Source organism: Chiloscyllium plagiosum, unplaced genomic scaffold (genome assembly GCF_037043375.1).
Source record: "Chiloscyllium plagiosum isolate Xiang-an unplaced genomic scaffold, Cpla_swu_hap1 HiC_scaffold_13, whole genome shotgun sequence".
In the NCBI taxonomy this organism is placed as follows: Eukaryota; Metazoa; Chordata; class Chondrichthyes; order Orectolobiformes; family Hemiscylliidae; genus Chiloscyllium; species Chiloscyllium plagiosum.
This window is the reverse complement of record NW_028270151.1, coordinates 62,245,002-62,262,942: the sequence shown is the minus strand read 5'-3', so window position 1 is coordinate 62,262,942 and position 17,941 is coordinate 62,245,002. Positions and strand designations below refer to the sequence as shown.

Below are 17,941 nucleotides of genomic sequence, written 5' to 3'. Positions count from 1 at the left end.
TGGGGAGTTCTTGGGGGACAGGACCGTGTCGAGGTATGCAGAGATGAGTTCGGTTGGACAGGAGCAGGCTGAGACAATGGGTCGGCCGGGACAGTTAGGTTTGTGGATTTTGGGCAGGAGGTAGAAACACCCTTCCTCGACCTCTCCATTTCTATCTCGGGTAACCGACTCAACACGGATATTTACTATAAACCGACGACTCCCACAGCTACCTACATTACACCTCCTCCCACCCTGCCCCCTGTAAAAACGCCATCCAATATTCCCAATTCCTTCGCCTCTGCCGCATCTGCTCCCAGGAGGACCAATTCCAATACTGAACAACCCAGATGGCCTCCTTCTTCAAAGACCGCAATTTCCCTTCAGACGTGGTTGACGATGCTCTCCACCGCATCTCCTCCACTTCCCGCTCCTCCGCCCTTGAACCCCGCCCCTCCAATCGCCACCAGGACAGAACCCCACTGGTCCTCACCTACCACCCCACCAACCTCCAGATACATCGTATCATCCTCCAAAGAGACCCCACCACCAAGGATATATTTCCCTCCCCTCCCCTATCAGTGTTCCGGAAAGACCACTCCCTCCGCGACTCCCTTGTCAGGTCCACACCCCCCACCAACCCAACCTCCACTCCCGGCACCTTCCCCTGCAACCGCAAGAAATGCAAAACTTGTGCCCATACCTCCCCCCTCACTTCCCTCCAAGGCCCCAAGGGATCCTTCCATATCTGTCACAAATTCACCTGCATCTCCACACACATCATTTATGCATCCGCTGCACCCGATGTGGCCTCCTCTACATTGGGGAGACAAGCTGCCTACTTGCGGAATGTTTCAGAGAACACCTCTGGGACACCCTCACCAACCAACCCAACCGCCCTGTGGCTGAACAGTTTAACTGCCCTTCCCACTCCGCCAAGGAGATGCAGGTCTTTGTCCTCCTCCATTGCCAGACGATGGCAACACAACGCCTAGAGGAAGAGCGCCTCATCTTCTGTCTAGGAATCCTCCAAACACAAGGGATGAATGCAGATTTCTCCAGCTTCCTCATTTCCCCTCCCCTCACCTTATCTCAGTCCCAACCTTCGGACTCAGCACCGCCTTCTTGACCTGCAATCTTCTTCCCGACCTCTCCGCCCCCACCCCCTCTCCGGCCTATCACCCTCACCTTAACATCCTTCCACCTATCGCATTCCCAACACCCCTCCTTCAAGTCGCTCCTCCCTACCTTTTATCTTAGCCTGCTTGGCAAACCTTCCTCATTCCTGAAGAAGGGCTTATGCCCGAAACGTTGATTCTTGTGCTCCTTGGATGCTGCCTGACCTGCTGCACTTTTCCAGCAACACATATTTCAGCTCTGATCTCCAGCATCTGTAGTCCTCACTTTCTCCTAAATTCTCCATTACCCAATTCATCTCACCTCTAAGGACATATTGGTGATGTGTGTGCCTCATCATGCTGTTAAGTGTAAAGGCTGCTTGTGTAACACATTAGGTGCAGGCTGTTTGAACATAAAATATTGAGCTAGGTCTGGGCCTTTGAGTTGGAGTGAGCACTGCCTGTCAAGAACAATTTAGGTCCAAAAACAGACTCAAAGAATGTCTACCTCATCAACTTCTATTTCAAGAGAAATATTTTGAGAACTGTAATACAAATGAATGTTGTTCAATTTTGTCAGAAGTCGTAATGCAATGGTATAGCTAAAACATATTCTAAAATCTTTAATGAGTACAAAAGACTGAATATCAGTGATTATGGTCTCAAATGTGGAGTGCACCATTTTGCACTGAGAATAGAAATTTATTCACTGTGGAATTCACTAACGCAGAAGGCTAAGGTGGTCAAGATATTTAAAAGGTTTAAGAAAGAATAGATATTTCGATTTCTAGAAGCTAAGATGTCAAGAAGCATGGGGACAGGAGTTTGATGTGGAGATAGAAGATCAGCCATGATCATAGAATGATAGAATCCCTACAGTGTGGGAGCAGACCATTTGATCCATCGGGTCCACATTGACCCTCCAAAGAGCATGCCACCCAGACCCATGCTCCATACCCTATCCCTAAAACCCTGCATTTTCTATGGCTAATCCACCTAGCCAGCACATCCCTGGACACTATGGGCAATTTAGCATGGCCAATCCCCCCTAACCTGTACATCTTTAAACTATCAGAGGAAATTGGACCAGAGGAAATCTGCACAGACATAGGGAGAACCTGCAAACTCTACACAGAGAGTCAGCCAAGGCTGGAATTGAACATAAGTCCCTGGCACTTTGAGGCAGCAGTGCTAACCACTGAGTCATGTGCTGCCCATGATCATATGGAATGGAGGATCAGGCTTGATGGGTTGAATTACCTCGTCTTGCTCCTACTTTATATATTTTACCATCATATACAATCATAAGGAAGAATGATAATCTGCTTTGCCTGGCAGGTCAGTTTGTGACACTGACTTACATGAGATACATAAAAATAACCAGCTACAGAAAAAATGTGTTCAAGAAAACAAGCCAAGGTTGCCAGTCAATGTAGTGGAAGACACTGCAGCATTAATAATGAATGCCAAGTTTTATTGGAATGGCTCCCATCAACACAATTTTGATTCTCTGGATCAGACAAAAACTCCAAAGTGTCTTATAATTGTAATACAGCAAAGCTCTTTGGGCTCCATGAGCAAATCCCAAAATAATACAAATGCATTAAATCTGAAATTTATACTTCCAGCAAAAATGTTTGCAAAATATAAATCCCACACACTGCTGTCAAAATACCTTAGCTGTAATAGTTTGTCTAATACCTTATAAGCAAGGGTATTGGGGGAATTTTACTACTTTTTAAAAAAAAGTGAAGGTCATAATGACAGCGACATTCAAATTGTTAGTGACTTCAATGTAATAAAATATCCTAAAATGGTTAACATAGATGAAAATAACCAGATATTACACTGTTGAGAGAAGTGTTGGTGCAACTGAAGGCAAGAACAAGATGTAGCTTTGAAGAGATATTTTTAGTGGACTAGTCATGGAAAGAGGGTATCAAGACAAAATATTCTTAGCATACTGAACACTTTACACTTAGTTCAGGGCGACACGCTTGCTCAGTGGTTAGCACTGCTGCCTCACAGCGCCAGAGATGCGAGCTTGATTCCAGCTTTGGTGACTGCAGAGTTTGTACATTCTCCCCGTGTCTGCACGGGTTTCCTCTGGGTGCGACGGTTTTCTCCCACACTCCAAAGATGTGCAGGTTAGATTGATTGGCCATGCAAAATTGCCCATAGTATCCAGGAATGTCCACCAGGTTAAGTGGGTTAGCTATGCGAAATGCAGAGATACAGGGATAGGTTAAGGGGGTGGTTCAGGTGGGATGCTCGTCAGAGGGTCCGTGTAGACTCAATGGGTCAAATGGCCTGCTTCTACACTAGGGATTATCTGAAAGGTCTGTTTTCTGGTCATCATTGAGTTTTCTGTCTGGGATATCCTGTTTGTTCTCCGCCCACACATGGAGTGGAGAGTAAGCAAAATACCAAAGTCAGAAACTCAGTTATGACCAGAAAACAGAGACATGGGGCTGGATATTCATAAAGGGATTGAGATCTGGAATTTGGGGATGTTTCCAAATCTCAACCGTGCTTGGCATAAAAGTGGACGTACCCATCACCATCCTCAAGATTAATTAGTTTTCTTGATATTGTTATGTTACCAAAGAATGCTTACAGAATTGTGAGGTGACCAAAAGCATTAACTTAATTAAAAAACATATTACTGCAGTTTCTTCTTGCTATGAGGCTCCCAAACAGAACAAAACCATGTGACATTGCCCTACTTTGTGTGATAATCTATACTCTTATTAGCGTACCACAGGCTGAACTCCTTACACTGCAGGCTCCAACTGACTGAAGGCCAGGGAGTGGCCTCTTGCCCAATCGGAGAGGGTGGACAAACTCCAATGGCTGGAGGGCCAATGGAAAAGCTCTCCACCCCTCAATGATTGACAACTGTGCTGCCAAGGTGGGTGTTACAGGGCAAGGCTGCAAGAAACAGAAACAGGTAAGCTGATTTCTTACATTTTAAAGAAGCCACAACTGCCTGACAATGAATGTGGGAGGGATACTCTGTGGTTGGGGGGAGGGGCTGGGGTACTGGAGATCAGGGGGAAGTGGGTCCCTCACTTCTTCTTTCGTATTCCCCACCTACCCTGCCTCTCCACTGCACTAAGTCCAGCCATAAGGTAGTTTGGGTACTAGGTAAGCAAAAAATTGATAAAGAGGCAATGGTAGGTAGTCTGGTTATTCTTAAAGTTGGTAAATCACCAGCAGTAAATAAAATGCATTGAAGGACACTAAGGGAAGTAAGAGTGGACGATGCAAAGGCATTAGCTCTAATGGTTCCAAAGAACTGGAGAATTGCAGATATTATACCTTTCTTTTACAAAAGTGTAAATGAATAATCGTAGACCAACCCATTTAACTTTTGTGGAAAATCTTTCAGAAACAATTAATTGATACAAATCTAGCAGTTACTTGGACAAATGTTGATTAATTAAGGAAAGCCAAAGTGGATTTATGAAAAGCAAATCACATGCTTACTGGAGTTTTTTGATGAGTTGGTAGAGAAGTTTGGTGACAGACATGTGGCTGATGTGGTAAACATGGACTTTCAAAAGACATTTAATAAAGTTTCACATAATATGGTCATCAGCAAAGGGGAGTAAGAGGGCAAGTTGCAGTATTGATACAAAGTTTGCTAAGTGACTGGAAACAGACAGCATTGACGAGTAGTTCTCTTCAGTGGGGTTCCCTTGGAATCAGTACAAGGACTCCTGGGGGTGGGAGCACTGGAAAAACACAGGCAGCATCCGAGGAGCAGAAGATTCGATGTTTTGGGCATAACCCTTCATCAGGAATGCTGGGGTGCAGTGGTAGTATGGCGCACCTACCTCTACGTCGCCGAAGCCAGATGCCAACTCGCTGAACCTCCTCTTACCTTTATCAAATCCTTCTGGAAATTCAAACAGAGGAAAGACAACCCCACCTCGCATCACCAAACCATCATCTCCCAAACCATCCACAACCTCATCACCTCAGGGAACCTCCCATTCACAGCCTCCAATCTCATTGTTCCCTAATCCCACACCACCTGGTTCTATCCAAAATCTTATCTAAAATCCACAAACCTGACTGCCCTGGTCGACCTACTGTCTCAGCCTGCTCCTGCGCCCATTTCTGATGAAGGACTTATACCCTAAGCGTCGACTCTCCTGCTCCTCAGATGCTGCCTGACCTGCTGTATTATTCCAGCACCGCCCTTTTCGACTCAGATTCTCCAGCATCTGCAGTCCTCACTTTCCCCTGGAGGGGGGGTCATGTCACAGGGCAGGGTGTCAGATCTTGAAGGAGGTGGGGAAGTGCGGTTGTCAGGTCTTAAGGATGACAGGATGTCAGGTACCAGGAATGGAGGTGTCAGTTCCCAGGGCTGAGAGTGTTAGGTCCCAAGGGGTGGGAGGGGTGGATGGGGGGTGGTCTGGGAATGAAAGGGTCTTGGGATTGCGAATAGTGTCAGCTTAATAGTGTCTGAGGAGTCAAGACTGTAATTAATAGTCTTCTTTATCCTGAATAACCATTTCATTTAATTTCAACAGAATCATCTAAAGTCCTCAATTTTGTAGGGAAAGTTTGATTTCCCGGGTCACTCCTTCAGAGTGTGCTATGATAAGAGATTCCACAGGATCCTCATGTACAACTCTAACCTACACTGGACTAACAACTGTCTGGACAGAGCAAAATCAGCCCCATTATTTCCACATCGTCCTTTTAAGACCATGTGCAAATAAATCAAGTCACTCACTCTTCTAAACTCCAGTAGAAACAAGTTTAATCTGTCCAACATTTCCTCATAAGCCAACATATTTATGTTAGGTATCAGCTGGCAAATTTCCTCTGAATTGTCTCCAATTCATGTACATCCTTCCTTGAATAAGGCAACCAAATCTGACCACAGTATCCAAGATGTGGTTCCACTGTACGCTTTACAACTGCAGTATAGGATATGGAAGATATAGAAAGTAGTGAAATAGATGGTGACACCTTGCAAAATGTCCATATGACAGAGGAGGAAGTGCTGGAAACGCATAAAGATGAATAAATTCCCAGGACCTGATCAGGTGTACCCGAGAACTCTGAGGCAAGCTAGAAAAGTGATTGCTGGGCCTCTTGCTGAGAGATTTGTATCATTGATAGTCACTGGAGGTTGGCTAACATGGTGCCACTCTTTAAGAAGGGTAATAAGGACAAGCCAGGAAACTATACAGCGGTGAGCCTGACGTCGGTGGTGGGCAAGTTGTTGGAGGGAATCCTGAGGGACAGGATGTATATGTATTTGGAAAGGCAAGGACAGATTAGGGATAGTAAACATGGCTTTGTGCATGGGAAATCATGTCTCACAAACTTGTTGAGCTTTTTGAGGAAGTAACAAAGAGGATTGATGAGGGCAAGACCGGTAGATATGATCTATATGGACTTCAGTAAGACGTTCGACAAGGTTCCCCATGGGAGACTTGTTAGCAAGGTTAGATCTCATGGAATACAGGGAGAACTATCCATGTGGATACAAAACTGGCTCAAAGATAGAAGATGAGGGTGGTGGTGGAGGGTTGTTTTTTAGACTGGAGGCCTGTGACCAGTGGAGTGCCACAAGGATCAGTGCAGGGACCGCTACTTTTTGTCATTTACATAAAGGATTTGGATGCGAGCATAAGAGGTACAGTTAGTAAGTTTGCAGATGACACCAAACTTGGAGGTGGAGTGGACAGCGAAGAAGGTTACCTCAGATTACAACAGGATCTGGACCAGATGGACCAATGGGCTGAGAAGTCGCAGATGGGAGTTTATTTCAGATAAATGCGAGGTGCTGTATTTTAGGAAAGCAAATCTTAGCAGGACTTTTCCACTTAATGGTAAGGTCCTAGAGAGTGTTGCAGAACAAAGAAATCTTGGAGTGCAGGTTCATAGCTCCTTGAAAGTGGAGTCGCAGATAGATAGGATAGTGAAGAAGGTGTTTGCTATGCTTTCCTTTATTGGTCAGAGTATTGAGTACAGGAGTTGGGAGGTCATGTTGCGGCTGTACAGGACATTGGTTAGGCCACTGTTGGAATACTGTGTGCAATTCTAGTCTCCTTCCTATCAGAAAGATGTTGTGAAACTTGAAAGGGTTCAGAAAAGATTTACAAGGATGTTGCCAGGGATGGAGGATCTGAGCTATAGGGAGAGGCTGAACAGGCTGGGGCTGTTTCCCCTGGAGCTTCGGAGGCTGAGGGGTGACCTTATAGAGGTTTATAAAATTATGAGGGGCATGGATAGGATAAATAGACAAAGTCTTTTCCCTGGGGTCGGGAGTCCAGAACTAGAGGGCATAGGTTTAGGGTGAGAGGCAAAAGATATAAAAGGGACCTAAGGGGCAATTGTTTTCACACAGAGGGTGGTACATGTATGAAATGAGCTGCCAGAGGAAGTGGTGGAGGCTGGTACATTTGCAACATTTAAAAGACATTTAGATGGGTATATGAATAAGAAGGGTTTGGATGGATATGCGCCGGGTGCAGGCAGGTGGGACTGGATTAGGTTGGGATATCTGGTCGGCGTGGACGGGTTGGACCGAAGGGTCTGTTTCCATGCTGTACATCTCTATGACTCTATGAGTCTACAGCATCGTTACATTTACATTTAATTACTCACACAATCGAGGATAACATTCCATCAGCCTTCTAATAACTTGCTGGACATGCAAACTGATTTTTAGTGATGCATGCACTGCAACACCTAAATCCTTCCCCACCATAGAATTTTGCTGTCTCTATTTAAACATCTGCTCTCTTTATTCTTCCTGTCAAAATGAACAACTTCACAATTATCCACAAAACACCTGCATATATTTTTTCCCATTCAATTTATCCCTATTCATCTGCAACCTCCTTATGTCTTCTTCACTTCATACTTTCCTCTCTATCATCGTGTTGTCTGCAAATTTAGCTACCATGCCTTCTCTACTCTCATAAAAGTCATTGATGTAAATTGTAAAAAAACTTGAGGCTCGAGCATAGCTGCCTGTAGAACTCCATTCATCACATTCTGCTAATCAAAGACTCTTTTACTCACTTTGTTTTCTCCTAGACAGTCAATCTTTAATCCATGCTGAAACTTGGATTCCTACTTTGCACAATAACGACTTATGTCGCACTTTATCAAATGCCTCTGGAAATTCAAACAAAGGTCCACAGGTTCCACGTTATCCAAGACACATGTTCATCCTTCAAATAACTCCTTTAAATTGGTTAAACATGATTTCCCTTCCACGCAATCATGCAACTCTTCCTGATTGATATTTCTAAACGCATCTTTGGAACCTCCTTAATGATCAATTCTAACACTTTTCCCCATGGTAGCCATTGATCTAACTGGCCTATAGTTTTCTGCCCCACTCCCTCTTGAACAGAAAGGAGTTATATTCACTAATTTCCAATGTGATGGAACCTTTCCAAATCTAGATAATTTTCAAAATTAATCCATTAACTTACACCTCATTAACCACCTCCTTTTAAGACACTGGGATTCCTACTCCATTTTTGATTTGCTCCCCTTCCCCTTTCCCTACTCTTCCTCAACTTTGGTTTGTATTGTCTTTAATGGGCTTTGCATGTAAGTTATTCAATTGGAAAACACAGCTGATTTAGTGAGATGAGAAAACAGTGTGTGTCAGAGCACTTCTGGATTTTAAAAAAACCCTAGGAATAAATCAGTCAGGACCTAAGGACATGCCAGCACACAACTCCATCGGTTTGCTAAGTACTGCTGCCCTGGTGATTGTAATTTCATTAAGTTCCTCTCTCCCTCCACCTCCTGATTATCGGCTATCCCTAGATACTTTTTGGTATCCTCTTTAGTGAAGACAGAAGCAAATGGTTGTCCACTTTACCCAGTATTTCCTTAATGTATACTATTAACTCCCCATTTTCGCACACTGGATAACCAACACTTGTTTATTCTCTTCTTTTCAAATATCTGCAGCAACTCTTGCTATTTATTTTTAAATTTCTCACTACCTTTCTCTTGTACTGTACTCTACATTCTTCCTCCTAATTAACCTTTGGAATCCTCTGCCAGTCTTTATATTCTGTCCAACCATCTGACCCATCACCTCCTTTGTCCAATTTTATGCTTTTTCTTTAAGTTAGATGTTCTCCTTACCTTCTGATGGTGAGAGGATGGTGAAAATTCTCTTATTCTAAATATACAAAATATCACATTAAATAACTGCAACACACCTTTAAATAGATTTATCTTCTAGCTTAATGGGGCGGCATGGTGGCACAGTGGTTAGCACTACTGCCTCACAGCGCCAGAGACCCGGGTTCAGTTCCCGCCTCAGGCAAGTGTCTGTGTGGAGTTTGCACATTCTCCCCGTGTCTGCGTGGGTTTCCTCCGGGTGCTTCGGTTTCCTCCCACAGTCCAAAGATGTGCAGGTCAGGTGAATTGGCCATGCTAAATTGCCCGTAGTGTTAGGTAAGGGGTCAATGTCTGGTGGGTTGCGCTTCGGCGGGGCGGTGTGGACTTGTTGGGCGGAAGGGCCTGTTTCCACACTGTAAGTAATCTAATCTTAATATCCCAGTTCACTTCAACTAGTTCAATTTTCATATGCACATAATTGCCCCTCACGTGAGTTTAAAATATTCATTTTTGACCTAATCTTCTCTCTTTCAAACTGAGCATTAAATTCTGTGGTTGCTGTTACCTCAGAGTTTCTTTACTCTGAAGTCATTCATTAATGATTTAATTCTCATAGAGTGCCAGGTTGAGTATCAGCACATTCACTAAGTCTCTCTTGCACTCTCCCTCTTCCTGGGTCTGTTTGTAAATATTTTCTAATCCACTGTTGTATTGTGACACACCCCTGAGCAGGTGGGACTTGAACTCAGGTGCTCTGGTCCAGAGGTAGGGACACTACCATATGTGCTCTCCACAAATCTAGCACAATCTGTTCCCTGCTTGGTTGCAAAATGTGTTGCTCTATGAAACATAATGAAACTAGCATTCGATGAAGTGTTTACCCGGTGTGCCATTGCCAATCTGATTTTTCCAGTTAATATGTAGATTGAAATCTCCCACAATTATTGTCAACCCAATATTGCTTTGTCCCACATTGTGGATGCTCTAAGGAGCCAATAGAGCACCTGTGCTAGTGATTCATTACTGGTACCATTCCTCATGCTGACCTGCTGAACCAAGGTCAGCTCTATTAATGCAACACAGCCATCCTTGCTCACTCTAGCAGGACAAGGTTACACATGACTACAGAGAGCAGCAGCAATAGCAAAACCCTCTGGAATAAGATAGTCCTCTCCAGCATTAGACTGGCTGTAACTAAGATCATTGCATCCAGGATCACTAAGAATATTCAGGATGATTCGTGTTTTTTCTTAATTCTTGTTCACCATCATTACTTTTGTTATCGCACCTGGTGCTTGTCTAGATATTTGCCTAAACCCACTTCCACAGTCACGTCCCATTCCTCAATGACTGCCTCCGGCTCAGATTCAACCCATGTGGATTCCAACTCAAATTTCATCCTTCGTGTTTTGAATCCACCCAGGGTCACCGATATCTCCCTGACATACAACGCTCCTCTGGGTAAAAAGGTTCTCACCACATCCTGAGATTGACACTCAGGGCCACGTGTTGCCATATACACTCTCTCAGTCTCTCTCTCATCAGCACCATCCCACACTGGCTCATATATACTAATTTTCTCAGTTCTGAAGAAGGGCCGCTGGACCTGAAATGTTAACTCTGCTTTCTCTCCACAACTCCTGCCAGACTTGCTGAGTTTTTCTAACAATTTCAGACTGCCAATATCTGCGGGTTCTTTGTTTTTTTTTACTCTGTTCCTGCCTATGCACCACCTATCTTCAGTTTTCAGGCAACTAACCATTCATTGGTTGAATGGTATCCTTTTCTATTGGTATATGTCGCTGGATCTTGTCTCAGTGACCTGACAGCATTACACACTTGGTTAGTAACACCTTGCAGGTCAGGGAAGCCAATGTAAAAGCCAGAATTCTGTCCTATTGACTGATGAGGTGAGTAGGAAAGTGCCCTACTGTGCTGTGGCAAAGAGGGTGTTGTCCACTTGCCTAATGCATCTCTCTACAACAGACTATTATACTGAGGTGATGTCCCCTGCAGCAACCTACAAGAATTTAGTGACAAAGAAATTCAGATTTTTATTGACTTTAGTGGAAACCTACTGTCCTGCAAGTAATAGACCTGTTCTAGCCAACTGTTTGTACACAGGTCTCTGCAAATAAATCTAAGGATTAAACTCTGCCTGCACTGAGTGCCAGAGAAGTTGAAAAATGTGATGGAAACCACAGAAACATTATGGTTCTGAAAGAGACTACTTAGCCTATTATATGTGCATGGCAAAAAGCAAAACTAGCTGTCCATTCTAATCCTACCTATGATCTCTCAATATTTTGTGTACATCAATTAAGTCACTCCAGCCTCCTCTGCTCCAAGGAAAATGAGCTTTGCCTATCAATTCTATTCCTACAGTTGGTGATGCTTGGCTTCTTTGTGTGCACTGGGAATCACCTCCTGTACACCATACACCTAACCTGTTGTGGTTTGAGCAGCACATATGTTCAGGAGGTAGTTAATGAGGCTTATGCAGCTACTGCTCATTCTCAGAATATTGTTGTGCCCAGAAAGAATAAGCTGAAAGGGCTCTTACGACACAAAGTGGTGTTCCTACCTCTGGGCCAGGAGGTCATGGTTAGAGTCCCACATGTTCTAGAGGTGTGTTATAACAAATCCAAACATGTTGATGAGAAATAATTATAATAACTAGAGAAAGCCCACACAGGACTGTTTCAGCAAAGTAGGATTGCGAGCTAGAAAATGAATGAACCACAGATCCTGTGTTCCAGTGAATTGCAGCTAAGAGCTAGAAAAAATCTACTGTTTCAGGAGTTCTCAAACTCCAATTCCACCATGGTTTCTGGCAGGCCTGAGTATGGGTGGATCCTGTGTTTCTAAGTTGAAATGGCCTGGGGCAAGAAACTGAACCAAGGCCAAAAGATGCAAAGTTAATGTCAAAGGAGGCAATTTTACCACACATGAACACCTCCGCCAGATCCTACACATCCACACATTGTTCCTACCAGATGGCAGGGTTAAAATTGGGTCACTGATATCTGGTTTGCCTTGGGCTGAGTATTGCTGGCCAGATATTTCTAAGTAGCTCTGGTGTATGATCTCAGTTATTCCATGTCACTCAATTTTTAACAGCATACAACAATCAGAATGACCTACTAATTATGATTAGGACCATGTCATTTAAAAACTTCCAAATACAATCCCATTTTATCAGGGTTTTGAATCAGCAAAAAAATATTTCCTTTATTAGCAAGTTAAAACATACATAGTTTATATCACTGGGCTAATTTTGATAAAAATGTGGTTAATACGATTGACAAAATACATTACTAGTCAATATTCCAGTTTTTCAAAAACAACTTGAGCTTAGCTTCTCTACGTTCTTTCCAAGGTTTGCTTCCCTTGTTAGTCCCAACAATTAGGTAAGTGTACCAAGAGCGATACCATTGATTTAAAGCAGTTCTGTTTCTTTGCAGAATCCCATGAGCCAGTTCTGAAGAATAGTCACTGAACCCAAAATATCTCCACGGATGCTACCCTACCCTACCTGCTGACTTTCTCCAGCAATTTCAGTTTTCATAGTGATTTTTGTACTCTATTTATCTGTTGGCATGCTTTCACTTGCAAAATTGTGAGCATCTTTGGACATTAAGCTCCAAAGCAAATTAAATTTGAATCTCTAACGACACATCCATTGCAAATTCATATTCATAGTGAGTTTGAAGATAACTTAAAATACAAACATCTAATATGTGGTAGAACTGGTAAAATTGATATGTAAAGTCAAGAGTTACTTGTACATTGAAACCATAACATAATAGAAACATAGAAAATAGGTGCAGAATTGGCCCTTTTGCCCTTTGAGCCTGTTCAATTATTCATTATGATCATGGATGAGCATCCAATTGGAAAGTCTTTTCCCCAATATCCTTTGATCCGTTTAGAGAGAAGTGCTCTATCTTTAAATTGAAAAATGCTTTGTACAACGTTTTGGCTTCAACCACTTTCTGTGACAGTGAATTCCACAAACTGACCAGGCTCTGTGTGAAGAAATATCTCCTCATCTCAGTCCCAAATGGGTTAAGGTGGAAATGAGTTAGCACCTAACTTAGCCAGTTGGTTACCACAAAATCTATTTAAAGATGTGTTTTTTCACATCCGATCATAAGCAAAGACTTGTAAAATACAAAAGTTTTACTCACCGAGAAATCATCATCTGGGAAGAGCAGCATATCTTTAAGTGGATGATCCTGAATTTGGCTCTCACATTCTTCAATGATTGCTTCATAATCCAGTGGTTCAACGATTTTAGGTTTCTCTTGCTTCAGAAAACACAACATTGGAAAGCTGTTAATCCATCTGCACTTAAAAATTGAGGATTCCCACCTGTAATAATTTTACATTCACACTGCCCTGCACACTACACCAGGTATTACTGTGCATGCATATTATTGTTAATTAGGGCACATAGATCATAAATCTGACTCATTTGTGCTTTTTTTTGTTTTTTGAATTTATTGATTTCAAGCTGTTTGAATATGACCTTCCAAATTCCATCATCTGTAAACAGCTAATTGTATTTTTCAATTCTTCTCACTTGCAAAAGCTGTTTACCAAGATGGTGAATCAATGCACACAGCTCTGATCCATTCTGCAATGATGCAGTTAAGCTCAGTGACTCATTGCTGACTTCTCTGCTAAATATTCATCAGAACATGCAGCAAAATCCCACCTCAAGTGACTGTTTGCGTGGACTTTGCACATTCTCCCCGTGTCTGCATGGGTTTCCTCCGGGTGCTCCGGTTTCCTCCCACAATCCAAAATGTGCAGATTAGATGAATTGGCCACGCTAATTTGCCCATAATGTTAGGTGCATTAGTCAGAGGGTAATGGGTCTGGGTGGGTTACTCTTCAGAGGGTTGGTGTGGATGTGTTGGGCCAAATGCCCTGTTTCCACACTGAAGGTAATAGAATTCCTAGCTCTGATCTGATCTTTTCTCTTCACTCTTTCATAGGATGTGGGCAAGGCCGACTAGGACAGCATTGATTGCACCTCCCTACTTGTTCAAAGAGTTTGAGTCTGGAATTACATGTAGACCAGAATTAAATTAGCACATTCTCTTCCCTAAAGGACATAATGAGCCAGGGTTTTTTTTATGACAACTGACAATGATTACATGGTTGCCATTAGACTAGTTTTTTAACACAAAAAACATCAGTTATTTATTGAATTCAAATTCCACTGGCTCCAAGATATGATTTGAACCCATGTCCCCAGGTCATTATTCATAAGGTCATGAGACAAACCCTGAATTTTAAGTAGTGACCCCTAGTTCTAGATTCTCTTACATGGGAAAACATCCTCTTTCCATCCACCTTGTCAGGACTCCAAAGGATGTTTGTAGGTTTCAGTCAAGTAACTAAACTGTGTCCATTCCAGATAGTGGTCTGGCAAATCTTCATTGAAATGCTTCCAATGCATTTACATCCATCCTTAAATAATATGACCAATATTGAAAACAGTGCTCCTGATGTAGTTGCAGCAGTTCCTTGCATAACTGAAGGATAACCTCCCTACTTTTGTATGCAAATTTCCCTTGCAATTGATAATAATATTCTATTAGCCTTCATAATTATTTGTTGTACAGTGCCTGCATGCTAGCCTTTTGCAATTCATGCACTTGGATGCCTGGGTCTCTCTACTTCTCAGGGCTCTGCAGTTGCTCACCATTTAGATAATGTACTTCTTTTTGATTTTTCCTGCCAAAATGGACAATTTCACATTTCCGTGCATTATTATCCATCTGCCATATCTTTACTCTTTCATTTTTGCCACCTGTAACATTGCAGCTTCTTTATTTCCTCATCATAACTTACTTTTGTACCAATCTTTCTGTCATCAGAAAATTTGGCAATTAAAGCTTCATCTAAATCATTTATATATGCAAATAGTTAAGGGCCCAGCACTGTTCTTTGTGTCACACTAATCATTACATCTTGCCAGTGCGAAAATTACCCTTTTATGTCAACTCTAGTATGCCTAATCAAGGATTGTAATTCTATGAACATGTCATTTTTGTACAAATATACTTAATGCCCATTTATTCTTACAAGTATTTAAAATTTCACTGTCTGCTAAGTAACATTATGTTTGTGTATTATGCTTCAGGAGTTTTCATATCTAACCAAGGCAGAGCCTTAGTTTAGCATCTTTCCAAAAGGTGGCACCTCTGTCAGTGTAGCATGCCCTCAATATTGCTTTGGACAGTCAGCCTAATCTTTATTCTCCAGCAAGTTTTGAGAAGATTTGTAGCTCAGGTTGAGGTTCTGGATGTATGTTTGCTCGCTGAGCTGGAAGGTTCATTTCCAGACGTTTCATCACCCTACTAGTGGGCCTCCAGTTCTTGAGTAAGACATAAATTGGAATCTTCTAACTCAACGGTAAAGATGTTACCAACTGAGCTACAGCTGACATTGCTAAAAGCTGCACTCGTTTATAGATTAGGATATATGAATTTAAAAGGTATTGTACAAGATATGGTGGTAACTTCTTGACAACTCAATAATATAATTGTGATTATTTAAAACGTATAATAGTGAGAGCATTTATTCTTTAAATAGACCTTGTAAACACTGAAGTGAGGTGTATAATTTACATATATAAATATCATTGCTGTAACTTGTACTTCAAAATAGAGGCAGGTGGATGTTGGTTATTTCTTTTCTCTTAAAAAAGGTCAGAGTGCCTCTGGAACAGTGATCTCTGTTTAACACTTGTCAGAAAGCAGCTAACTGTGGATCCCTTGTGTCTACTGTTGGGTTGACAACAGAGTAAATACTTAAGGTAATTAGCTTTATTTTCAGTTCAGAAAAGTCTGGTATTGCGAAAGTGTTATTTTTGTTTTAAATCAGTTTGGTATACAACGGCAAGTTTTCTTTCTCTCTTACGTGGAGGTCAGGCAGTTCAGGTAAGTGGAAGAGTTTAGATAGTAAAGCTTCCAACCCAAGGGAATTTGGATGGTAATCTGCAGGTTATTAGAACTGAAAAAGTTTTGGCTCTTATATTTGTGACAAGTTCATGATAGGAGACTTAGAATAGAGTGAATTGTCTCCATAGTCAACAGCAAACAAACAATGAGGAGCCAGTCATGTAGAAATTTAAAAAAAAAGAGTTAGAAATGTTATAATTTCTCTGGACTTGAGTCTCTGCAACTGGGTGGTTAATATCATTTTAATTGTCTTCTATATTTACCCTGGTTTGAGCTTTTTTCTTACTTTTTGTAATAACTTCAACTGTCATTGAAGAAAATCTGCAATCTCATTTGAGAATGTCTTAGTGACTAATTAACACATTAATTACCTAAACGAAACATATCTATCAAACAAAGTTTCATTCCAGGATCTAACTTGTTCAGGGTAGCATCATTTGGGATCAAAACAATACTAAGCCTTTACGATTTAGGAGACACACACCTGTGTTCATTAGTAAAAAGGTAATGGTACACCAACGGTACATTCTCTCATGCTATTTATTCTTCTGTTCAAGACCTACTGCAGTACTCAAGTGAAGCCAAATGCAAACTGGAGGAATAACACCTTAGTTTCCACTAAAGCACTTCACATCCTTCAGGATTCAATATTGAATTCAACATCTTCAGAGGATGAACACTGTTTTGCATTCTCCTGATATTTCTTCTCACACTCTTCCCCCAGTGTGCTGTTTACATAGTTCACTCTCAGAGAGCTGGCCAGTTTTTGTCTATTCACACCTACAATCAACACCTATTTTGTATTTATATCCTCCTCTACTACCAATCTGGATACCTTCAGCATCTATTCCACTTGCTCCTTCTCCACCTTTGTCAACAACATTAAAAAAATCACTCTCCAATTCCCTTTAATTCTGAAAGAAAATTATATCACGCTTGACATAGTAACATAGTTTCTCTCCCAACAGATGTGGCCAAACTTACTGAGATGCTCCAGTATATTCTGGTTTTACTTCAGATCTCACCATCCCCAGTATTGGGCTTCCTTTTGAGACCATGAATTGTTTTTGAATCTTTGCAGATTCCAAATGCATCAAATAAAATATCAAAAATCATTCTTATTCTGTGATAGCATAACCTGGATCTTGCATATTTTACGTGTGTCCAGCACTCATTGACTTGCTTTGGAGGCACAGCGTTATTACAATGTAAACCTCATGCATTCACTGTTTTTCATAAGTTATAAATCCATTCATTTTTGACTTGACTGTCTCCTTGATATCTTAAAAGTTTGCTTAGTGACTTGGTTGGAAATAAGTTAATATTTGTTTGTTTAATGTCTAGTCTCTATAGTCTGTTCTATTGATTGTTAGATTTACTAAGCACAGAGAGGAAGTGAGGAGTGCAGATCAGAGTCAAAAACTGTGGCGCTAGAAAAGCATCATCAGGAATGGTGAAGTGCTTATGCCCAAAACATCAATTCTCCTGCTCCTCGGATGCTGCCTGACCTGCGGTGCTTTTCCAGCACCACACCTTTTGACTCTTTATTAAGCACTGAGCAAATCTACACTCAAATCTATTTATACTTCACATCAGCTGTTACAACTACAATCTACTTACCAAAGTAATGTAAAAGCAAAATGCGTTATCATAGACCCTTTTAAAAGACATGAAACATGTATTCAATGTGCCTACCAGCTTTTATTGTACCTGTAATGAAAATCAGGCTCTTGAAGAAAATATTAA

The 17,941-nt window shown here is 41.7% G+C and overlaps 1 protein-coding gene across 8 annotated transcripts in view; it reads right to left on the bottom strand.

Annotated features, from left to right (window-relative positions):
* The window catches only part of dock10 (dedicator of cytokinesis 10), a 333,920-nt gene that overhangs the window by 192,774 nt on the left and 123,205 nt on the right, over positions 1–17,941 (bottom strand). For all 8 annotated transcript variants that reach the window (XM_087993668.1, XM_087993671.1, XM_043702110.2 and 5 more), the window contains exon 2: positions 13,409–13,528. In XM_087993668.1, the coding sequence (XP_087849794.1) occupies positions 13,409–13,528 (120 nt within the window). The remainder of the gene's footprint in view (positions 1–13,408; positions 13,529–17,941) is intronic.